This window comes from Protopterus annectens, chromosome 5.part0 (genome assembly GCF_019279795.1).
Source record: "Protopterus annectens isolate FY-2018-M chromosome 5.part0, PAN1.0, whole genome shotgun sequence".
NCBI lineage: Eukaryota > Metazoa > Chordata > Ceratodontiformes > Protopteridae > Protopterus > Protopterus annectens.
The window spans coordinates 1,454,168,738-1,454,195,106 of NC_056735.1; the positions used below are offsets into that span (position 1 = coordinate 1,454,168,738).

Below are 26,369 nucleotides of genomic sequence, written 5' to 3' on the forward strand. Positions count from 1 at the left end.
TACAAAAGTACTCACACCATTTTTCTGTTGCCTTTATTAGTATGGTAGATATAATGGACTGATCAGATCTCCTGACTTTGTCCTTTTAGGTTTTAATTTGATTCCATAACACAATGGTACTGGAAAAATTAAAAAAATAAAGTAATCTTATTAAGCATTTGCATGTAAGACAGACAAGCAGAGGTGTCTAAACACGACCTTGAATGTCACAGTGTAATCCTAATCATCACTAATTTACATATGGAGTAGAGTGTACAGTTGCACATATACATGCGGATATATTGACCAACAACCTATATTTTGCTTTCCAAGTCTGACATGTATGTAGCTTTCTTTGGGAATCCTATCTTTATATCTCTCCATGTGTACCACATGGCCAGTGGTATGAACCTCAGGAGTAAAAGCTTCCTAAAAGAATAAGACTTGGAGGATTAAAACTCCATTCAGAAAGAGAATTTAGTCACAATCTGTGTAGTTAGGTCAACATAAAGAAATTATTTAAAGATATGTGGTTTCTGACTTCTTTCATAACTCCTCAGTCCTTGAGAAAGAGTCTTCTTTGAGGCTTAGTGTTTTATTATGAAATATTTCATCACAAGGAGGGATGTTATCTCCACCTTTTTTGATGATGCAATTATCACTACTACATTACATGACTTCATTTAGCATCAGTTCACTCTTTATCAAAATCAGAACTGCTGTGAACAAATCTCATTGTATGCTCAAAGAAAATTTGACAGGTGGATGTGCATCTACATAAGTTTATCATGGATAGAAGGCAAAACTGGAGATTTAAAGTACTTTTCTTGAAAAGGGAATGGAGTGGGCAGAGTACGTAAGCTGTCCTAAGTACCTTTGTTAAGTGCATTAGAAAAATTTTCAGTGAAGAAAATTATAAGGTAATGAAATGGAAAGGAATCTATGGTATACTCTGAAAGGATGAGGGACAGTCTCTGTTAAAGAACTGCTGTTTGTTTTCATGATAATATTCCATTAAGGAATATGACTGCTGTCTTATTCTGGGACTTCTGAAGAAGAGCTACAGTGATTCCCTTTTCTTGTATGTCATGCTCAGGTGGTACTGAACAACTTTTCATCTACAACAGAGTGGTTTTACAAAGAGCTGGTTGAAAAAAAAGGAGCCAAAGAAAAATGTCTTACTGTATACAATCCTATATTGTAATTTTCAAGCAAAAACACTGCTCAAAATGTGAGTTAAATGTTTTCATTATGAAAGACATACTGATAAAAAATAAAATAACAAGATGATTGAATAGAAAAGTGAGGAAGTTAGCCTTTAATATAAGGGCCTGGGTCAGTGAAGTCAGTGAAAGGAGTTCTGGTGAAGGAAGGGTTCAGCTCATGGAAACTGATAGGAACGCTACAAATCTAACTTACTGCTGATGGAGACTATTTTAGGAAGTCTTCAGAACCAGAGAACTCCAAGGTCCTGAACAAATGCTGTTTCTAAACTTGGACTATAGATGTAATGTTAGTAATCTTTAATGCATAACATGGTGTGCCTATTCTTCTCAGCAGCCATATTATTCCTTATATTTATTTTTTGCTTAATCAGACTGGTGTAAAAAATATTTCTTTCTTTCTTTCTGTTCCTCTCTCTCTCTCTTTCTTGTGGGTTTAATTTCCTTTTCAATAGCCATGAACGGTGGAAGAAATGAAGTGCACATTAATATTCACGCAATGAATGAGGAACCATTATCCCACTCTGAAACTGGGAAAAATACAGGCATGTTAGACACCGTTTTGAAGCCAAAAAGTTGCTCAACATGTTTTTGTTAAGCATACTCTTAATGTTATTAAGCTCTTGTCTTATGCTAAAGCATAACAGCAGTCAGCATCCACCACAGAATAGCAGCAGGAACTACAAAGGGCTTTAAAACATATTCATACTCCTTTAGTTATTATTTGGATGAATGAAGTTCATAGGTTCATAGGTTGGTACTAGGCTATTGGCCCTATGGCCTATATAAGCCTAGCCATAACAATTCCCTGGCCATTTCTTCCCACACTATTTACTTCCCTGGACCCCTGTCTAGCAGGGAGACTGACGTGATCCCCGGGGTGAATTTCCTTTCTCCCATCCAACTGTCAAGGTTCCTTTTGAAGAGGGCCAAAGAGGTGCTCTGCTTGACATGTATGGGCAGTTTATTCCAGAGTCTGGGGAGTCTCTGGGTCAGGAACCTATCCCTCCAACATGTTTTGTTTATTGTGATGACAAGGTTTAGATCCCTGGAGTGTGTGGCTCTGAGAGATTGGGATTTCTTTAAGTGTAGCATGTCCAATAGCTCTGGGTTTGACATGGCCTTGTATGTTAAGGAGAGATCACCTCTGAGTAGACGATATGTGACAGAGTATAGCTGGAGTTTTTTAAGGCAGTCAGTGTAGGACATCTGATTTAGGCCTGTGATTCTTTTAGTGAGGTATTTCTGCGGCCTTTCCAGTTGTTGCAGATGTCTTGAGAGGTACATACCAAACGGGGCACTGTATTCTATAACGGGTGTGTTTGAATATGTCTTACAACTCTTTCTTCTTCATGGCAGTGCTGTGTAGTGGCTGCTGTGTGTGTATGACAATGGGTTTTACAGCCTTCAACACTGTAAAACATTTAACTCTCCTAAACTTTGTCTCTTAACTATTATAGTATGTGGGAGCAGGTTAAACTCTTTGTACTACAAAGACATATAATCATTTCTTTTGGATCATAACTGTTTGGTTTTGATAGCAGATCTGATCGCAATCCTCTGTATTGTAGGACAGTACAATAGCAGTACAGTAACTCATGTAATGAACTATTACCAGCACCATTTATAGTCTATATATCTGAAGAATACAGATGTACCTATAACAGTCTAATCTTTCCAGTCAATCAATTAAGTGAAACATGCAAACTCAATACACTGAAATTGCAATCATGCTTTTAAATGTATATATAGTAAAAAAGGGGCAAAATTTGTAATGATTTTTATTAGCTTATTTACATATTTAATTGTGCAGAATTTTTGATTAGTGAGTTTGAATGTATAAAATGTGTTGTCAATGGTGCTATTTTTGATAAAAGTCTGAAGAAGCACCTGAGAGATGTGAAAGCACACACTATTTTATTTTATTTTAATAAAGTGTTTTACTGGCTTCTCTGTTCACCATGTTTGTCACCTCTTTTCGAGTTTACATATACAACTGCAATCATTCATCAAAACTGTTTTCTTTACATATTCCATTTTCTAGAAACAAAATGTTTAAAAGCATTGATAGTAATCCTTCCATCTTTTTACCAAACTCATGCTAATATTCAAACACTACAATGTACCTTTCAATCCTGGAGAACCTTCAAGACCTCTGGCACCGATAAATCCATTAAAGCCATGGACACCTTTCACTCCTTTGTCTCCAGTTATGCCTCGAGGGCCGGGCATCCCTATAAAGCCAGTTACACCAATTGACCCCTTCTGGCCTTTAAAGAAAACATAAAGAAGGCTGAAATGGATTGTCCAGATCTTAGACTGTGTACACATATTTATACATGTTCATGAAATCTTAAAATCTGGATCTAAGAGCAGTTTAAAATAATAAATGATTACTTTTTGTGATTAATTCATATGAAAGGAGCATGTAAGAAATTAAAAATAGCTACCTTTAACAGCCTATATATATATATATATATATATATATATATATATATATATATATATATATATATATATATATTTATATAATATATACACAATATCTGAAGCACTTTAAAAAATAAAAGCTAAAAATACATTTATCCACTGAAGTCTTTGGTTGTGTAGATACCAAACATGCTACTTCTTATACAGCTCCACATGCTTCACCTTTTTTTGCTAAATCAGACCATAAAATTCTAAGCATTTTTACTGTGAGAGACACTGATTGTGCTGCATTATGAGACCAGTCAGTGCCTGACATGCTTAAAGGAACTAAATGTTCTTCAAAAGATAAATAACACAAGGAAGAGTAATACATTTACACCTCGATGAATCCCTCACCCCTGGAGCAAACATGCACTGCAAGTCAAGTTACCTTCAAGGTAACTTCAGGTAATTGGAAGGCTAACCTCACATTTTTTCCTGGTCTATCTTGTATTGCCATCCTTGAGACTAAACAGAACCTTTGAATATTGTTGATTGGCTTGGCTTATAATGGTCTGATGACTGATTGCCTAGCACTTACCTATGAACATTTGAACTTAGGATATTATTTATCAGCATTAAGAATGCCACTGGAAAATACTTATTTTGTTTCTTGAGCTTAAGTGCACTATGCTTCCAGGCAGTGTATAGTCAGACACTTTAAATAATGAACTTGGCAAGTTAATTTGCTAACCAATATATGCTGGCTAATTCAGGCATAGCATTTTGCTGAAAAAAAAAGATATGTATATATTTATATATATATATATATATATATATATATATATATATATATATATATATATATGGATCTACTACTATTTACCGAAAGCACATTTCACTGAAACACATTTCACCGTGCACTTTTCACCGAAAGCACATTTCACCGAAAACACAATTCACCAAAACACATTTCACTGAAAGTTGTAGATGGCTTTTTCCCCACTGTAGTGCGACCCTGGAGTTAGTATATATAGTAAGGGGGTGTGTGGGGGGCACCACCCCCCACATGGGGGGGGGGTGTGGGTGGCATAGCCCCCCACATACTTTTAATATTTTGATTTATATACATGGATACATGTAAGTGCAATATATTACTGTTCTCTGACAATAATATATACATAAAATATGCCCCACACCTCCCATGTGTTTCGGTGAATTGTGTTTTTGGTGAAATGTGCTTTCTGTGAAAAATGCACTCTAATTTGATTTTTGGTGAAATCTGCTTTTGGTGACTAGTAGTAGATCCATATATATATATATATATATATATATATATATATATATATGTGTGTGTGTGTGTGTGTGTGTGTGGGTGGGTGTGCGTGCGCGCGTGTATATATGGTTTACCAGTTAGAAATGCATTTAAGTGCTTTGATTTTTATTACAAAATACATCTTTAGAATCATTAAAGATGCAAGTGTTTAAATGTATTTTTTCCTGGCTGTCCAATTTGTATGTCTTTTTTGTGGTTTATTTATTTATATATGTTCTAGTCAGTTTTTGGGTTGCTGTACTCTTTTTAAGGGATCATGCATGCACAAAACATGCAGAACACGTGCTGAACAGGCAGTTCCCGCACTGAGCAGGCAGTACCAGCTGACAGCAGTGATTAAATGATGCACATATCCTGAGCAGACAGAACAGAAGGTTATAATAGAACTATTTCCTGTCCATGTAGAGTTAATTGTAACACAACAAAGGTGGTTTATTTGGCCACGTGTACCAACTGTAGTGCTTACTATGTAGGTAAGACTATTAGGAGATTAAAAGACAGGATAGGTGAGCACCTTAGGGCTATCAAGAGTCATGATATACACAATGCCTTATATGTACACAGTACAAAGTGTAGTAACTTTAGGAGATTTGTATTCTTTGTTATAGATAGGGTGCTGTTCAGTGAAAGAGGAGGAGATGAAAAATTAAAGGTGGAACTTTTGGAATATAAATGGCAGATTTTGTTAAATGCCTTTATGCCACCTGGGTTAAATGAACACATCTCCTTAAAACCAATATTGAAGCAAAAGGAACATTTTTATATATATATATATATATATATATATATATATATATATATATATATATAGGTAAAAATGTATACTTTTAGCACACAATTTTATAAAATTCTGTTATATGATATGCATATATGTATATTTTTATATGTATGTACTTTCTATAAATATATATATGTTTCACAAACATTGATTATACTAAGGCACGAGCTGTATGTAATTGTGTGACACATGCTTCTTTAAGAACAAGGTAATTATGGTATTGGCCAATTGGAACATTGCTTTATAATTATGTATAAAAGCAAGGGAACAGTTTGATTCCATTCACTCTGATGATGCCATGTTTTGATGGTGAAAGCGCTTAGAGTGTGGATTAAAATGTTTCGGAATACTTGGTTTGGTCGTGGTTATTCCACTATAGCCTAGCGCCATCACTTTATGACCAACTTTTTGTGAAATAATTGATGTAATCTATCTGGATTTTGCTATTATTAGTGATACACTGGGTCACTGTAAGTTAATATAGTTGTTTGAAAGATAAGGTTTTAGTGGACACACAGTCAGAAGAATTTATAATGGGCTCCTAGACAGACCCTTCCATGTCAGAATATATAACAAATGTAGGATATAATAATGGAGTTGTGCTTGCTGAAGTCCTAGAGTTACCTATTTTGAGACAATTTCTTATTGCCACATATGCAGTGTACCAAGAACACAGCATCCATGGGACCTGACAACATCCTTGGCTGCATTCTACATGAACTACAGAATGAACTGGCACCCCACCTAAGCACCATGTTCAATCATAGCCTCACCTCAGGCTTTGTGTCCATTGAATGGTGCACCACGATGGTTATCCCACTCCACAAAGGGGGAGCCACCACGGACCCTGGGAACTACCGCCCCATTAGCCTAACAAACCTGGTCTGCAAGGCCATGGATGTATCATCATGGAACTTATAAACAAAGACATTGGTAATTTCCAAACTCAGGACTCCACCAAGTTTGGGTTTGTAAAAGGCAGATCATGTCTCCTAAACCTGATTGACTTCTTTGAAACAGTCACCAAAGCCGTAGACGAGGGTAAGGTGGTTTACACAGCCTATCTAGATCTCGCCAAGGATTTTGACACCATCCCCCACTCTGGAATTATAGATAAACTCATTAAACTAGGTATAAATCCCTGTGTCACAAGATGGGTTGTCAACTGGCTCACTGACAGATACCCATACTGTGAAAGTAGCAGACTCCAATTTCGACTTCAGACCAGTGACAATTGGGGTACCACAGGATTCAGTCCTGGGTCCTCTCCTGTTTGGTGTCTACTTTTCTGAAGTACAGGCTAACACAGAAGGTCTTTGGCCAATGAAGTTCACAGATGACTGCAAACTAGAAGCCATAATTAAAACTCCTAATGATGTGGACATCCTGCAAAAGGGCCTCACTGAGACAAATGCCTCGTGTCAAAGCCATGGCCTCAAGCTCAATGCCAAAAAATGCATTGTCATCCCCTTTGGTAAAAACTCTGTACCCATGAGCTACCACATAGGTGGTAGTCTGCTTAACACTGAAAGTGTGATAAGAGACCTTGGGACACAGGTAGACAGTAGTCTCTCCTTTGATAATCACATCGCCGCAGTAGTCAGAAAATCGATCTACATGGCACACCTCATCACAAAAGGTTTCTCATCCAAGAAAAAAGAGGTCACTCATTAGGCCCATTATAGAGTACAACACCCCTTTTGGTATGTACCTCACAAGACATCTACAACAACTGGAAAGGCCGGAGAACTACCTCACAAAGAGGATTACTGGCCTCAAACAGTTGCCCTACGCAGACCATCTCAAAAAACTCCAGCTTTACTCCATCGCATATTGCCTACTCAGAGGCGATCTCTGCCTAACATACAAAGCTATGTCAACCACAGAGCTGTTGGACATGCTCCACTTAAAGAAATCCCAATCCCTCCGAGGTACACACTCTAGGGACCTAAACCTTGTCACCACAATAAACAGAACATGCTGGAGGGATAGATTCCTGTCCCAGAGACTTCCCATACTCTGGAACAAACTACCTATCTATATCAAACAAAGCTCCTCATTAGCAAATTTAATATTAGTGTACAAGGATGATATTTTCTCTTCCACAATAGGGGCTATGCTTAGAAAAAGTAGTGTGATAATTAGAAATAACAACATATCTTTACAGGTAGACCCTTATAATACCACATTGAAAATAATTATTTTATGCATACGGCTGCTAGGATATGTTTTTTTTTTATTTTGTCTGCTTCAATAAGAACTGCATTTAAAAAGACAGTCTAAGTTATACCTACAGTCTAGCAATGATAACAAAGATTATGACTGCTGTTATTTGATAGGATCTCCTTGATGACCTCTTTGTAGGTTTTTGAGTTTGCTCCCTAAAACACACTGTGGCATTGAATGGTAAGTGAAAGACTAAATCAAATTAGCTCATGGAGACTAGATATATTAATGCTGGGAAATTTTAAGGATATTGGGATCACATCTGAGAACAACTTTAGTTTTTACAGACATGGAGACAAAATCTGTAAAGTATCTGTGGAAAAACATACAGTTAACTTGGCCCACTGGCATAGAGGAAGAATGTGTGCCACTGGGCAGCCGGTGACTTGGGTTCATGAATTACCCTGCTGCATTCGAAGGCTCAGACATGGGGACTGGATGATGGGTCATCAGACAGCACATAGGATAGGATTAATCACTACTTGCACAATCTCTAATAGGTAATAAGAATCTTGTAGGCAGCAACTTGAGAAAGGCATCTAGTTCATGATGTTCATAGATTCACAAGTTTATAGGTTGGTACTAGGCTATCAGCCCTAGGGCCTACACAAGCCTAGCCATAACAATTGCCTGGCTATTTCTTCCCACACTATTTACTTCCCTGTACCCCTGTCTAGCAGGGCGACGGACGTGATCCCTGGGGTGAATTTCCTTTCTCCCATCCAATCGTCAAGGTTCCTTTTGAAGAGGGCCAAAGAGGTGCTCTGCTTGACATGTAAGTCTATCTATGATTCCAGAGTGGGGGATGGTGTCAAAGGTCTTGGTGAGGTCTAGATAGGCTGTGTGGACTGCCTTACCCTCATCCACGGCTCCGTAGACTGATTCGAAGAAGTCAATCAGGTTCAGGAGACAAGATCGGCCCTTCACGAACCCAAACTGGGTGGGGTCCAGTGTTTGAAGTTTGCCAATGTCTTTGTTTATAAGTTCCATGATAATACATTCCATGGCCTTGCAGATCATGCTTGCAGACTGATGGGGCGGTAGTTCCCGGGATCCAAGTTGGATCCCCCCCTTGTGGAGTGGGATAACTGTAGCTGTGCACCACTCAGTAGGCATGAAGCCTGAGGTGAGGCTATGATTAAACATGACACTTAGGTGAGGTGCCAGTTCATATTGTAGTTCATGTAGTACACAGCCTGGGATGTCATCTGGTCCCATGAATGCTGTATTCTTAGCTTTGGAGGGTGCTATTTTTACCTGTGTGGCCATTATTACTAGAATTTGGCAATCTTCTGGTATTGAGATGGGCCGTTTAGGGGGTGACGGGGGGGGTGAAGTTGGCACTGAATTGATTTGCCAGGATATTGGCAATATCCTTGGTATCAGTATGTTTAATGCCATTCTGTTGTAGCTCAGAGCCGATCTGAACATTGCCATTTAGATTCTTGACATAGTTATAGAATGCCTTGTGGTTGTCTTGGGAATCTTTGGCAATTTTGTTTTCGTAACTAGCTTTGGAGGATTTTAGGAGGGATCTCAGCTTCTTACTGAGGATGGTAAGGAAGTTTTTTGCATCCTGGGATTTTCCTCTTTTCTGCAACAGTTTCTTCCTTTTGTTGTAAAGTTTGCTTATGGCAGGGGACCACCAGATTGGCTTCCTTTTTTTGGAGGAGAGCATCTTGGTTCTATTTGGGATGGCACAATTCATGCATGAGTGGAATTGCTCATACAATGCCATAGTGTAGGATTCAGCAGTCAAATTTCAGTTCTCGTCTGCATGGGTGTCATGAAGTTTGTCACTTCTGACTTGTGTAGCATGAAGTTGGCTTTGGAGGAGTTTTTTATGGAGGTTTCCTTACTGGGGGGTGGGAGTGGGATGTGGATGTTAAGGGTGATTAACTTATGGTCAGACCTGACCAACGAGGGGATGACCAGGTGTGGAGCATTGATTTCCCATGTTGGTAATGACCAGGTCTAGGATATTGGAGCCCCTGGTGGGACTATGGATTAGTTGATCCAGGGTGTTGGTATCATTTCTAAGAACCGTTGGGCAAAGGTGTTGGTACACAAGTAGTTTTCCCAGTTAATGGCAGGGTAGTTGAAATTACCCAGTATTAGGGTGTTTGGTTGTATCTTAATATTTTCCAGTATGTTTAGAAAGGTGTAGTGAGAATCTTTGGGCATGGTGGGGGATCTGTAGCAAGCTACAATTTGGATTGCAGTTTTACCTAGTGTTAGTTGCACCTGGAAAATTTCAGATGCATTGTGTTGGGCAACTAGCCTGGTGGTGTGAATATCCTTGGTGAATATGGGCACTCCTCCACCTTTAATGTTTCGGTCCTGGTTTGGTGGCTGAAAAGTGTGGTAAGAATTGTAGCCTGGTATTGCAGGGGTGCTCTCTGGAGCCTTGAACGTGCATATCCCCTTGTTATAGGACAATACATGCAGACATGACCACCATATTTATGGTCACTAAAGACGGATATTTAAATGAATGTTTAGCTTTGAACAAAATTAGTGAGAATTAAATAAGGTAAGCAGACTTCAGTGTAGTCAACACTTCAAAAAAATCACATTTCATAAAAGTGTATTGAAATACTGAAACAAATTGTCTGAGAATATTAAGTCAAAGGATAGTGCAGATAGTTTAATTTCAATATGGGAAAAAAAGGTTAGGAAGTAACATTATACTCCTGGACAGAGTAAAACAGTAAGATAAAAATGTAAATATAGGAGTCTGGAGACAGAAAAGTTTAATACAATTAATAAAAAAGTACACTAATAATTGATTTCATCTTTATGGCAACATGTCATCAAACTGGTACTGCCACAGTAAAACAGAGCATAAATACATTAAGAATCAGCATGTGACAGTTCATATGTCTGAATAGTTAAACTGAATGAAAAGAATTTGTCAGTGCTTTAAAGGTTTCTTTTCCAACATTGCCTTAATTCAGACATGGAAATACAGAAGCATTCCATAAGATTTTTCAGTAGTACATCTTAAAATCCATTTCATTCTGGATGGCTGCATTCCACTGTCTTGTCTGACAAAATCCACAACATAAGATAACATTTTTTTTATAATTGCTACAACTGATAGCATGTTTATAAAGATTATATAGCATTTTTCTGCACTGAAATTACATAATTGTGTTAATAAATTCATCTTTATCAACTTTTTTTTAATTTGCCTACATAAATGGCACTACATGCCAGACAAATTGATGCAAAAAGCAAATATCTGAATTTGTAGTCAAAGACTCCTTCTATTTTATTGCTACAAAAGAAAGGAGAGTTTAAAAAATGCACTGCTTGCAAGCACATGTGAAAGTTCCTTTAAACTATCATAAGAACTAGTAATGGCACTTTTGTTTTCTTAAAGTGTCTTTAATATTAATTTTTTGCATATTAATAAGCAAGGGGCTTTCACCAACTACTTTTTAATATCATTGTTACCTGTTAAAAATTTCCAATTATTATTTTAAATGTCACAATAAACAAAACTGTAGGTAAGAAAGCAAACCAATTCTCAGTAACTATACATATGAATATAACATGACTGTGCTATGCCTCCTCACCCCATTGTGAGAGGCTACACATCCTATGCCTTATATACTTCCATAGTGAAGGTGTCATTCTTTACAGTTAGGTGAATATTTGCCTATAACATATGACTCTAAGAGGAGAGACTCCCACAAACAGGGGTGAAAGTGAAGCAAAACCTTCTTACAAAAATGTTTATTTTAATGTCCTGCTGACTATCTGATACTTCTACCAAATATAGGTTCATAGGTTAATATGTTAGTAATAGGCAAACTGACATTACAGGTCATTTTAAGCCTAACCAGTTATCTCATTTGGTGCTTAAAATTAAACTGGCCATTGGAGTTTAGATTCACCTAACCCGTTCCTAGACCTATATTTATATTTTATTTTAGTAATAATTACTAAATCATAACAGATATTTGGAGTGGACCCACGCGTTGCGATAAAGCATTTAAGAGCTGCCTCTGTCTATTACAGGTATGAGGTGGAGGTGTGGAGTAAATTTCCTATTTCCCATGCATTGATTCAAGTTACACTTGAATGCAATCAGGGATGAGCTTTAACTTACAGGGAGTGCAGTAGTATCCTCTGCAACATGTACCTTTCCCATCAAACTATTTTGTTAATGTTGTAGAAGGCATTTATGTGTCTGGATCAAGTATTTCTCATGCCACTTGACTTGCAGCTGTGAAATGAGACCATCGGTAATGAGTTGGAGGATTCCTTGCATGTTAGACACAGGTCTCCTTTTAGCAGTCTGCAAAAGACAGAATATAGTGACAGGGCTTTGAGGTGGTCCATGTAGGGCATATTGTTTAGGCCTTGTATCCTTTTTTGTAAGGTATCTCTGCAGGCATTCCTGGTGATGCATTTGTCTGGACAGATACATGTCAAAAGGGAGATTATACCTAATGATAGCCTTAATGAAGGCTGAGCAAAGGGGGGTAATGACATCCCTGAATTTAGAAACATTCACCTTGTTTATTTGCAGTGCAATATAGAAGGATTTCTTTACCACAGTGGACAAATGCTGGTTTAAAGTTAGGTCACTCTCCACATAAGTTCCTAAATCACGAACTACCAGGTCAACCCTTAGGGGTGTGTTGTCAATGTGGCAGCTCTCTGGTGAACTGATTTTCCAAAGGAGAAGATAATGCAGGTTTTAACATTTAGCTTTATTGCATTAGTCAGGCATCAATAATTTGTTTGTGACAAGCCTTCATGTAGGATGGATGGATCTTTTGGGGATTTAATCACTGCTCCTAGTTTGCAGTCATCTGCAAATTTCATTAGCCAGAGCCTTTTGGTATTGGCTTTTGCTTCTGAGAAACAGATGCTGAACAGATGAGGTCCCAACACCAAACCCTGTCTTTTAGTGGAGATACCTTCATAGGTTCACAGGTGTATATATATATAAATGTACGTACACCTGTATGTAAGTATGTCTGTGTGTGTGTACACGCACACTCTACAGATATACATTATTTTAATGAAAATGTGCATCAATGCATCAAGCTTGTTATAATCGATTTTCTCTCACAAGAGTTAGTTTAGGTAAAGAAATCTTTGACTTCTACAGAGTAGTTCTAACTCAAATACTACTGAATAAGATCAGGATTTAGAAGGTATCATTGTGAAATAAAATGGGTGCCTAGCACAGGCTCCATCTAATAAAACTTTTATAGTTATTTCTATTACATGGAATGTGTTGCTAAGATTTGGTGAATAGCAATGGTGGCTATTTATCCAAGTGGATTAACCTGCTATGAAGTTGTTTGTAAGCACGACTGTGTAGTCATGGCCACAGAACAATGTTGGATGGTCTCCTTAGGGAACCCAGCAAGCAAGCTATGGAACACTCAGTAATGTATCTGTAGAAAAGGCAAAAGATAACATAATATTTTGCAGGGACACATCTTTTAGGGTAAACTGACATGCACTGAAATAATGTTTTTAATTTATTTTCTGTTCAGAGGATTGCAGTGGATCAGTAACATACATATACTTAAAAAGGCTCCTTTTCCAACTGCTCCATTCATTAGTGAAGCATAACCATTGTCTACACTGCTACTAACCTCTGTTATTTACTGCTGTTTAACTAGAGAGCTAAAAATCATCAAGTCTTGTATTTTACTTTTTTTTTCAAAATAGTTCTTTGGAAACCACCTACAGAGAGAGGTGCCACAAATACTGAAGTGTGAAAAAAAAGTGGCAAAACATTGGAGCCAAGAATAAATAACTTTTAATTATAAAAGTTCTTTGGCATAGTAGCATTCATTTTGTGAAGATGAAAAATATTCACATAAAACAGCTTTTGCAGAATACAAAGAATCAGTGAAAATACCTACATAATTATACAAAAAACATGCATTCTTACTTTAATTTTATGTTTTCATTCATTTGAAATCGTATCATTATATAAATCAACTAGTGTATGCAATATTATTTTTATTTTATTTATTCGCGTTTCTTTTGATTGCTGGTTATTCTTAGTAAACTGTTATTTTGTAACATTCTTAAACAAGCCATGTTGGCATTTCACTGTGTATGAATGGTAGCCTCCTACCTGGAGGACCTGGTATTCCGTAAACTCCAACTGGACCAGGGTCACCTCGAGCACCCACCACGCCATGCTCCCCATATTCTCCAGGATTACCTGGTTCACCTTCAGTACCCTTTAGTCCAGGAGGACCAGGTTCACCTTGATCACCTTGTTCACCTCGTAAGCCAGGAAAACCTGAATGTTACATATAGAAAAAAGGTGTGTGACATTCACTTGTATTAAGTATAATTGTGAAGGACAGTAAAATACATGCTTTATATTACACAGTATGATTAAAACATACTTGTTCTGAGAACTTTTTTCATAATCTGAAACAAAGGCAGAAAAAAACAGTGCCCATGGAAATTCAAAAGTATTTCTCTCTTCATTTACCAGGTTGATTCATGCTTTGTTATTTGCAAAACACAGCTAAGTGACAGAAAGAAATGCTGCAGAAGCAGCAATCTGATAATACATATTATGGAAGGAAAACAAATAGTACTTTAATCCCTGACTAGAGAATGAGAGTTCTCTAACAGGGTGTTAATGTACATGTAATGCCCACAGGAAAAACTAGTCCACTGCCTCGTGGCAGCACACTAAGCTGACATGAAGTTTAGACAATGAAAAAGAAAATGGCTGCCAGTTTTTTATGCTCTCTAAATAGAAGTTTGCTGTTTAGCAACCATAAAATTAAAAGAAAACCTAAAAGCAAGTGTGTGTGTGTGTGTGTGTGTGTGTGTGTGTGTGTGTGTGTGTGTGTGTGTGTGTGTGTGTGTGTGTGTGTGTATGTAGATATTAAACTAATGTCTATAACTTATATCATGAATGCAAAATACTTCCTTCAGCAAAAACTACATATTCTGAAGCAAGTCTGAAATATTAGGTGGGAGAATTATTTTACATTAAAAAAAAAAATATATATATATATATATATATATATATATATATATATATATATATACATACGGGTCTACCTGACAACGTCAACAGCTTAGAACGCCGATAATGAGAACACCGATGCCAGAAGATCGACAAGTGAGAAGACCGACGGATGAAAACACCGACGCTGAGAACACCGACATGGGAAAAGGCTGTGTAAGTATGCAGTAGTGACGGACGTTAGGGTGAGAGTAAGGTAAGTGTGCGATATTGATGGTCTGCAAGGATAGGGGTGGGTTAAGTGAGTTAGGGTTAGGGCGCGGGTTAGGTAAGTGTGTGGTAGTGATAGTCTTTGGGTTGGGGCGGGTTAAGTGAGTTAGGGTTAGGGCACGGGTTAGGTGAGTGTGCGATAGTGACAGTCTTTGGGTTAGGGGTGGGTTAAGTGAGTTAGGGTTAGGGCGCGGGTTAGGTAAGTGTGCGGTAGTGATAGTCTTTGGGTTAGGGGCAGGTTAAGTGAGTTAGGGTTAGGACGCGGGTTAGGTGAGTGTGCGATAGTGACAGTCTTTGGGTTAGGGGTGGGTTAAGTGAGTTAGGGTTAGGGCGTGGGTTAGGTAAGTGTGCGGTAGTGATAGTCTTTGGGTTAGGGGCAGGTTAAGTGAGTTAGGGTTAGGGCGCTGGTTAGGTGAGTGTGCGATAGTGACGGACCTTAGGGTCAGGGTTTGGGTTAAGGTTGTAGATAGTTGTGTATGTAAGGTTTAGTGTGGGTTTGTAAGGATTTTGGTGTGCTTGTGTTGTGTGCGTGCTTTTTGGACAGGGGATTTGTTTTGTTTGTTGATTGTCGGTATTATGGTGTGTCGGGCATGTGAGGTTTCATGTTTGTGAACTGTCGGTTATGTGGTGTCGGTGATTTCGTTGTCGGTGTTGTGATGTGTCGGTGTTGTCAGGTAGACCCATACATACAGATATATATATATATATATATATATATATATATATATATATATATATATATATATATATATATATATATATATATATATATATATATATAAATATTAAACAACTACAAATCCAAAACAATTTCACTAACAGCCCGTTCTCTAAGTAAAATAACATACTTAGTCATTGTGCAAATAATGCCCTTCCAGAGGTAAGGAGGCCCTCCACCTATGGAGTCAGGGCCTCAGAACACCCCTGGGTATGCCTTACTTCCATAATAACACACACCCTATCGGGCATTGTTACTTGCATGTGTGCAGTTGGAAGAGTCGGACTGTGCTTCTGTTATGATAACTGCCCTGAGTGAAGGAAAAAGAATTTAAGGTGAAGATGCACAAAGAAGCAATGATAAAATTACAGTTACTGCTTTGCTATGTTGTGGTGGGAGGAGTTTCATCCATTCCCCTAATTTTTGTATTTCCTCTAGTACTTGACTTTTCACTAGTTTGAAGTAAAGCAGTCAGTAGTCTCAGGATACTATAAAAGCTTTTGTTAGCTCTGGCTGAAACTGGTGAAAGATGATTGCCAAGATAGCATTAGGCAATGCACACAAGAGCATTGCTCTGATAACTGCCGTTTTCACATTTACTCTTTTCAGCAAGTGGGAAAGATAATAGGAAATGGACTACATATATTCAGTAGTAATGGTAAGGGTTCAAAATGGGTTACTGGAATTCTTTCCTGCACAGAAGAAACAAGAACTACATAAAACTATCAGTATGAACACGTACATGACCTATGGGCAGAAGTCCAGCACAAGGAAGTTTTAATCTTCTATTCTGTCAGTATTAGTCTGTGATGGTAGAGATATTCTCACAACAACAGAGAAATAGATTTGGTATGACAGAGAGCAACACACTACACAGCTAACAAAAGTATTACCTAACCTCAGTAAAAAAGGAGAGCAGAAAAATTCCAGAGAACTAAAGCCTAATAACCCAACAGGTGAAGCAGGGAAAGGCATGGGGACAAAAACTAAATGAAACAGTGATTGTTTTCTTAGAGGACAGCAATCTCCAGGACAAGAGCTAGCATGGGTTCATGGTTAGAAAAAGTTATCAAATAACCCTGCTTTTGTTTTATGATAGGGTTACTGGAGAGCTTGACAACACAGTACCAGTTCAGTCAGTCCAGACGTCAGCACGACCTTTGACTGAGTCCCATACAGGTGACTACTAGAAAAAAAACTAGAGAGGCTGGGGATAGTATCAAGCTGAAGGAACTGGATTGCTGCATGGTTAAACAGTAGGATACAATGGGTTGTGGTGAGGGGAGTGAGGTCAGCAATAAGGAAAGTTACTATTTGTGATCATTTTGGAACAGGAACAGAAAAAAGGTCACCCTCTTTGCTTATGACACAACATTAGGGATAATAGTGGAGGATGACAACAAAGAATCTAAGAAAGGATTTGGAAAGGCTGAATGGCAGCAGGTGCGGTTCAGAGCAGAGAGATGAAAAATACTGAGCGTTGGCTGCAACAGCCCTGGGAGATGTACCAGCTTTAGGGAGTAGAGCTGATGCAAGCAGATCAAGATGAAGACTGAGAGTGGTGACCACACCTGGACTGGACTTCCAGTAGCAGACAGAGACAGAGAGAGAGAGAGAGAGAGAGAGAGAGAGCAGTCATAGCATCAGCAGACTGAGTTTGGTGTGAATCCACAAGGGTCAGACTCCAGAAGAAAGAGGTACTCTTTCTTGTATAGCAAGCCTTGGTGAGGCCATACCTTGAATGCTGTGAGTAGTTCGGGAAGCCGTACTATGAGAAGGCTATCAGGCTGTTGGAATGAGTCCAGTCTAAAGCCACAATAAGAACAACTAGGATGAGCTGAAAGGATATGAACAGACACTGAAGCTCATCTTACCTGAGACCAGAAATGGCAGTGGACATGGAATGAACACAAATGATCATATCAGTCAGATGTGAAAGTGTTATCCTGAACATGATGAACAAAGGGGAAAGGGGGAAGGCACAAGTAGCAGATTTTAGGGACTACCTCCTCCTTAGATCTGTGAAAAAGTCTACATAGTTTCATAGTTTAATAGTATAGTACTAGGCTATCTGCCCTGGGGCATTTGTAAGCCTAGCCATAGTGATGTGGCTTTTGCCACCCCATGAAATGGTACAAAAATGTACAGAATAAGTTTAGAATACTGTGCCTCTGTCTAGTAGTGACACAATGAAGGTCCCCTTATATAATAGAATTAGTTTACTGTGCCCCTGTCTAGTAGTGACACAGATGTGACCCCTGGGGTAAACTTACGATCTCCCATCCACTCATCAAGATTTCTCTTGAAGAGAGTCAGTGTGGGGCTCTGCCTAATACGAACTTGGATCTTGTTCCAAAACATGGGAAGCCTCTGGGTTATGAATCTATCCCTCCAGCATGTCCTATTCATAATTGTGCCGAGGTTTAAGTCTTTAGCTCTCGTGGTCCTGATGGATTTGGATTTTTTGAGGTGGAGCATGTCCATCAGATCCTGATTTGACATGGCCTTGTACATCAGGCAGAGATCACCTCTGAGCAGGCGGTATGCTACTGAATAGAGCTGAAGTTTCTTTAGTCTGTCACAATAAGACATATGTTGGAGACCCTTGATCCTCTTGGTGAGGTACTTTTGTGGTCTCTCCAGCTGTTGCAAATGCCGGGTGAGGTACATACCAAATGGGGCATTGTACTCAATCATGGGTCTGATGAGGGAGGAATATAGGGGTACAATGACATCCTTGGATCTGGATGTGAATCCCTTCATGATGAGGTGTGCAAGGTAGAATGTTTTTCTAACCACTTTGGCAACGTGGGTGTCAAATAAGAGGTCGCTGTCGACTTGGGTCCCTAGGTCTCTGATTATTTTTTCCGTACTCAGTGGGTTGCTGTCTATGTGATAATTTGTGGGTACTTTGTTTTTCCCAAAGGGGATGACTATACATTTTTTGGCATTTAGTTTAAGGCCGTGACTCCGGCACCAGTTGTCTGTTTCTGTGAGGCATTTTTGTAGGATGTGTGTGTCTGCTGGTGTATCGACTATGGCGCCTAGTTTGCAGTCATCTGCGAACTTTGTCAGCCACAGCCCTCCCATGTTTGCTTTAACATCTGAGAAGTAAATGCCGAACAAGAGGGGTCCCAGGACAGATCCCTGTGGGACACCACTTGTGACTGGCTTTGAGTCTGACATTGCTCCAGTGATTTAACTTTATAGTTCTGTCCTTTAGCCAGTTTGCAACCCATCTAGTGACATAAGGGTTTACTTTTAAGCTGTTGAGCTTATCTATGATGTCTGAGTGGGGTATTGTGTCGAAGGCCTTAGCCAAGTCCAGGTATGCTGTATGGACTGCTTTGCCCTCAGCAATGGCTCTAGTGACTGTTTTGAAAAAGTCAACCAGGTTTAAAAGGCAGGATCTGCCCTTTACAAAGCCAAACTGGGTGGGGTCAAGTGTCTGTAGGTCCCCTATGTCTCTGTTTATGAGTTCCATAATGATTCTTTCCATAGCTTTGCAGACCAGGTTGGTTAAGCTTATGGGGCGGTAGTTTCCAGGGTCTGTAGAGGCACACCCCTTGTGGAGTGGGACCACTGTTGCTGTACGCCAGTGTTCAGGTACATATCCCGAAGTAAGGCTAAGGTTAAATAGCATTTTTATGTGTGGGTTTAGCTCCTCTTGGAGTTCACGTAACACGCAAACCGGGATACCATCAGGTCCCATTGATGCTGTGTTTTTTGCTTTGTTTAGGGCGGTTCTCACTTGGACATCTGAGATGACAGGGAGATTACATTCAGCTGGGATATGTATTTCTTCTTTTGGGGGTGAAGGAGGGGAGAAATTTGCACTGAACCTGTCAGCCAGAATGTTGGAAATATCTGTGGGTTCAGTGTATTTTTTGTTGTTTTGAACCAACTCTGAGCATATCTGAGGGTTTCCGCCCAGGTTTCTAACATAGCTGAAGAAGGCTTTGTGGTTATCTTTAGTGTCCTTAGCGATTTTTTTCTCAAAGTTGGCCTTGGATGTTTTTATGAGAGAACGTAGTTTTCTGCTAATGTTGATCAGAGATGTCTTCCCTTCATGGGATTTTGCTCTGACGTGCAGTAGCTTCCTTCTTTTGTTATACAATTTGTTTATGGCTGAGGTCCACCAGACAGGACGCTTACCTTTGGTGGAGAGGGACTTGGATTTGTTTGGGACTGCATGATCCATGCATTCTTGGAGATGTCCATAGAAAGCATTTGTGAAGGATTCGGCATTGTGGGATGTGGTATCCACTGGCACAGTGGGCTTAAACGATACCATCTCATTCTTAAGAAGAGTGAAGTCTGCTTTTGAGAAGTTTTTCACTGTGGTCTTTTGTGCTGGGGGTGGAGGTGGGATATGTATATCCAGGGTGATTAGTTTGTGGTCAGATCTCACTAGTGAGGGGTATACTTCCGGTGTGGAGCATTTTGTACCCATGTTTGTGATGATCAGGTCTAGTATATTATCTCCCCTAGTGGGAGAGGTGACCAGTTGTTCCAGTGCATTTGAATTTATGAATTCCAGGAACCTTTGGGCTAGGATATTAGGGCTAGAATAATGTACCCAATCTATGTTTGGGTAGTTGAAGTCTCCCAGTATGATGGTATTTTGTGATACATTCATATCCTCCAATGTCTTCAGGAAGGCTGAGTGGGGTTCTTGAGATTGGGAGGGTGGTCTGTAACATGCTACCAGTTGTATAGCAGTTTTGCCTATGGTTAGTTGCACCTGTATGGTCTCCGATGCTTCATGTGTTGCTACTAACCTGGAGGTGTGGGTGTCCTTGATGAATATGGACACTCCCCCTCCCTTTGTGGTTCGGCCTGGGTTTTGGGGCCGGAAAGCATGATACGAGGTATAGCCTGGTAGAGCTGGGGTGCTCTCAGGAGCCTTGAACCAGGATTCAGTTACTGCACAGACGTCGATGTTCTCCATGCTGAGGAGTGCATCAAGTGCCTGCATCTTGAGATTTAGACTTCTGGCGTTGAGCAGCATTACCCTTAGTTTTTTTCCATTTTTGTTTTCTAAGGAGGTGGGTTTCTCTTTTGAGCCTTACCTAAAAAAGGCACTATGGGGGTGGCAAGAGCCTTAGCCAATATCCGGAAGCCCAGTGGTGACAGGTGTAAGCCATCCCTTGCGAAGCAGCATGGCTTGTCCAACATGTCATCCCAGGCAGACAGACATTGGATCCCCTTAGAATGACACCAGTACTTGAGCCAATTTTTTAAGCTGATCATCTTGTCTTTGTATTGTGGTATCATTCTTGGTGAGGGCAAGATGCTGCTCAGGGTCAGGGTCATACCAGCCTGGGCTACATAATCGGAGCGCTCCTCTATGTCTCTTTTCATGTAGTCCAGGGAGGTACGTCTCAGGTCATTCACACCAGCATGGACAATGACGGAGTCATATTTGTACTTGCTTTGGAGTAACCTGAGTGCGTGTGTTATGTGGCAGATCCTAGCTCCCGATAGACAGCTCACAGTCACCTTCTCCTTGTTCAGCCTGGTCAGCGGGACATCAGTGTGTCTGACTATAGAGTCACCTATTACTAGTGTATCAGGCAAGGTGTTTGGCCTTAAGGGCTGTGATTGGTTGACACACTGATTTATTGAAGTATGTGTTGCATGTGTTTTGTTTTGAGGTGGTGGATTTTTGGATGTCTGCTTTGGGAGCCTCTGTTGTTTTGGTAAGTTTTTTATTAGAGCCTCCGAGAATGTCTTTGTGTTTTTATGTGTTTGGTTTGCAGTTGTGGTAGGTCTATATGGGACTGGGATTGCTGTGTGTGTGGTTGCCATCTCCTCCTGTCTGGTCATGACAGCCCTGAGTTGAGAGAGTTCAGCCTCCAGTTTGGCTATATAGTTGCATCTCTCACATGTATTTGTGTTTGTTGGGAGGAGGAGAGGGTTGTCTGTGTACATGAGACAATTGTAGCATTGTCTCAAGATACCCAGATTGACCAGCTGAATTGGAGACGACGCCAGTAATCTACCACTCGACATGCTAGAACAGTATAAGGGAGTGCTGTACCTTTAAGGGAAGTGGATATTCACAGAGGTGGTAAGTAGATGTAGTGCTTTACTTAGTACGAGAGTGCTTACTTAGTAGAGGAGTATAGCCAGAAAAAAACGCCCAGAGGCAGATTTTAAACAGTGAACTACAAAAGAGCTACCACAGCCCAGAATACAGCAATGCCTGTAAACTGGTCTAAACTAGTCTGAGGAGAGGCGGGAAAACAAGGATTATTTTTTTATTTTTTTGTTTTTTTGGTAGAAACACACAGAAAATGCAGAAACAGTGATAAATTAGATACACAGGCTAGCACACTTTAGTGGGCAGCCTCCACAGTTAAATTAAACAAACAAACAAACAAACAAACTTTCGATCAAATTCGACTAAAATGTAACTTTAAGTGCAGATTTTAAAATAATGCAGCAAACAGTTAAAAAACAGTTCAAGCTAGTTCAGGGTAAGCTACAGAATTTATTCCAAGTGAAAAAAAGCAAAGATACTTAAATCCAGAAAGTAGTCGCTTTTCTGCGTTCCCTGCTGCTAGGTCCACTCTGCAGAACCACGAGGAGCTTGTCTGAGCAGTATAGCCAGAAAAAAATGCCCAGAGGCAGATTTTAAACAGTGAACTACAAAAGAGTTAGAAATGGTCCAAAACAACCAATTACTACAGCTTCTTGTGCTGAGGTCACTTCCTACAGGGACAGATAGGCTGCTCAAGGCTCCCCACTCCCACTGGTGAGCAAAGAAACTTCCTTCTATCCAAGTAAGGTAATGGACAACACAGGAACTACACCACAGCCCAGAATACAGCAATGCCTGTAAACTGGTCTAAACTAGTCGAGGAGAGGCGGGAAAACAAGGATTATTTTTTTTGTTTTTTTGGTAGAAACACACAGAAAATGCAGAAACAGTGATAAATTAGATACACAGGCTAGCACACTTTAGTGGGCAGCCTCCACAGTTAAATTAAACAAGCAAACAAACAAACTTTCGATCAAATTCGACTAAAATGCAACTTTAAGTGCAGATTTTAAAATAATGCAGCAAACAGTTAAAAAACAGTTCAAGCTAGTTCAGGGTAAGCTACAGAAGCTATTCCAAGCTGCTCAAAGTTTCATATTTGGTAGAAACACACAGAAAATGCAGAAACAGTGATAAATTAGATACACAGGCTAGCACACTTTAGTGGGCAGCCTCCACAGTGTTCATGTTTGTACATGTTTTTTGTATATAATTCTGCATAGATAGCTATGTTATTGGGGTTTGGGGGAGCCATGAATTTTGACAAACCACTGTTTAACAGGATACAGTTTGCTTTAGTGTAGCTCCTGTTACAGGTTTAGTTAGGTTTTCCAGGTTGACTTTTTATCTCATTGGAAACATCTCAGTTGTCTGATCTCATCAATGAAGGTATGACACAAAGAAGGGTGCAATTCCCATGCTGGTGAGAACTAGGCCCATTATGTTTGATCCTCTAGTTGAAGAGTGCACTATCTGGTCCAAGGTGTTTGTGTTGATGGCATGCAGGAAATTCTGTGCCTATTAATTTCAGGCAGTGTACTTTTTCCAGTCTATAGAGGGGTAGTTAAAGTCTCCCATGAATAGGTATTTGGTTGGATGGTGAGCACTACTAGTACGTCTAGCTAAGGGTTGTGAGCTTCATGAATCACAGAGGGTAATCTTTAGCTGGCCAGTACATGGTAGGGAACCTTGTCTATGGAAACTTAGATGTGGATGAAGTCCAGGGCATCGATTTGTTCAGCCAAACTAGAGTCATATTTTCTCCATCTTTAGACCCTGTCTGTGCTGCTGTTTTTCTAAACATGTGGAAGGCACTGTAGCCTTCCACTGCTGGAGTACTTTCTATGTCAACATTTCTACAGAGTGAGAAGAGCTTGTAAGGTGTCGAGTTTCTTGCTTAGGCTCCTAGCATTGAGCAATAACGCACTGGTCCACTAGGCAGTTAGGAGTTAGGCCAGTACAAATCTCACTATTTGTGACAGGTGTAAGGGGTATTCTGGTTTCCCAAAGAGTACAATATTACATTTTTTAGTACTTAGCTTGAGCTCATGGTCATGATACTTGGTGCTAATGTGGTTTAGAACCTCTTGTGGGATATTGGTACCAATTGTCAAGCTAATGACAGCAACTTGGACATCAAAGATGAGGATTTGATGCAATACGGATCCCTGTGAGATGTTTCACTAGCTACATGCCTTTAAGAGTTAAGCATGCCACCAACCCATGCAGTGTCTGTCTTGTCTGTGAGCCAAACTGCTATGCAGATGGTTACATACAGCTTAATATTTTGGCAGGTAATCTTTTCAATAGTTCCAAAATGTGGGATAGTGTCAATGGCCTTATCTAGAGCTATGTAGCTTCTCTGCACTAACAGGCCATTACCCATTGCTATAACATCATCTCAAAGAAGTCCAGCAGATTTATTATAGAGAGCCTGCTCTTTACACAGCCAAATTAATTTGGGTTGAGGGACTGTGGAATACCAATCTTATTATTTAGGAGCTTCCTTATAAAATAATACTCCGTGACTTCACAAATAATACTATTAAGATTAAGATGACTCTAATTGCCAGGGTTGTCAACAAGGCCATCCTTGTGTAGTGGCACTAGATTGGCTATTGCCCAAACTACAGTCTTATATCAGTGGAGAAGCTAAGACTGAACAGATAAAACTTTTCATATGCGCCTTTTTTTCACTTGCTTTTAACATTAGCCATATCTAGTCAGCTGTTTAATACCATTAACAAATCCCTTATTATTTGTGATGCTTCATATCAACCTTTCACACATGTCCTTAGCCAACAAAATAGACTTTACTTATTATACTGTCCCAAGTCAGTACATGCTGTATACCCTACAAGTTTTTCCATAATGCCACTCCCTTTAAACATACCCAAAACTTTAGTCATAGGTGACTCTATAGTCAGGCACACTGATGTCCCACTCAACAGGCTGAGCAAGGAGAAAATTACAGTCAGCTGCCTGTCGAGTGCCAGGATCCGCCACCATAGGAGCCAGAAGCTGTTAGGGACACTTAGTGAACTAAAAAGGGTAATTTTTTTATAAATATTTGCTACCACAACATAGGTTTACTTGGAGGAAATTTTAAGCTTAGCCAATTCCCTTTTGGTGCTTGAATTAACATTTTCTGATTGGTCTTAGCTATCCCCGTGGCTGATAATTGTATATTAGCCCTAGTGAGAACAACTGTGATCATACCATAAATAATTTGAGGAGGCCATGTAAGGGATGCAGCATTTAGGAACTGCCTCTATCCATTAGTGATATGAGGGGAAATCCTGGAGTACATTTTCTATTACCCATCCTAAGATCCAAGTTGCATTTGAATATGGATGGATGAGCTTTGCTTTATTTTTATGGATAGTCTGTTCTGGAACAGTGGTAGCCTCTATGATATATATCCATCTCTCCACAGCATTCAATTTAGATACCTGGACTGAGTATTTCTGATGCCATTTGACTTGTCGATGTTCATTAGGTCCATCTGTATTATGTCGGAGGATGTTTTGTATGTGTGAGCATTTATTATTGGTAGGAATTTTAAACTGTAATTTCATATGTGCAGTTTTTTAATATTGCTCTTTCATTTGGTGATGCAGTTTAATAATCAACTCATGGATGTTTCTCTGGCTGAGATTGTCTCATGAAGCCTAGTCTTGTTAAAAGTGCTTATCATCAGTAAATACATTTTATTACTTTACTTGCAGTTTCCTTTGCTTTGTCTTTTTTTCTTTTTGGCTTAATTTATGAAGTCAACAGGCATCTGTTGAGATCAGAATGGTTTATATTAAGATTATATGTAAACAATACATTTTTGTACAACCCAGTACCCTAATGAACTGACTTATTAGACACGCATTTCTTTCTGCTACTGTGAATTAACATAACATAAGCAAATGCACTGTTGTTTACCCTTTTAGTATACATGTTTCTGTATATCATTTCATCTTAAAATGCCTTATCAACAATAAATGGAACAATTTAAAGTAAGAATAAACATGAAAGTAACATGATTTTCATTCTCATCAGAATTTATGTTTTCATGCTGCAAGGGATTGTTGCAGTAAAGTACATAATTGTACTCAGTCCATTATAATGACACATTTATCTGAATAATTGTTGTTGAACATAGATTTTAAATAATATTCTTACCAATTAGATGTGCTTTTTGATAGACTTTTAGATAGCGATTGAAGTTACTTCCATAAAATACATGATTTAATTTCAAATGCCTGCCCAATAAATTTATAAAGTCTGGGGACTATATGAGAAAGAATTATCAGTTTCTGCTGAAGAAAGAGCTAACAAATTTGATTATAATAAGGCTTTTCAAAATGATATCTGGGGGAAATAAAAAATATTCCATGTATGTTGTAGTGGTATTCAAATG

At 39.2% G+C, this 26,369-nt stretch overlaps 1 protein-coding gene across 1 annotated transcript in view; it reads right to left on the bottom strand.

Moving 5' to 3' along the window:
* Positions 1–26,369, bottom strand: part of COL4A2 (collagen type IV alpha 2 chain) — a 1,470,466-nt gene that overhangs the window by 314,632 nt on the left and 1,129,465 nt on the right. The window contains exons 30-31 of the mRNA XM_044071270.1: positions 14,067–14,237; positions 3,329–3,472 (exon numbers count right to left, since the gene is read on the bottom strand). Coding sequence (XP_043927205.1) covers positions 3,329–3,472; positions 14,067–14,237 — 315 coding nt within the window. The remainder of the gene's footprint in view (positions 1–3,328; positions 3,473–14,066; positions 14,238–26,369) is intronic.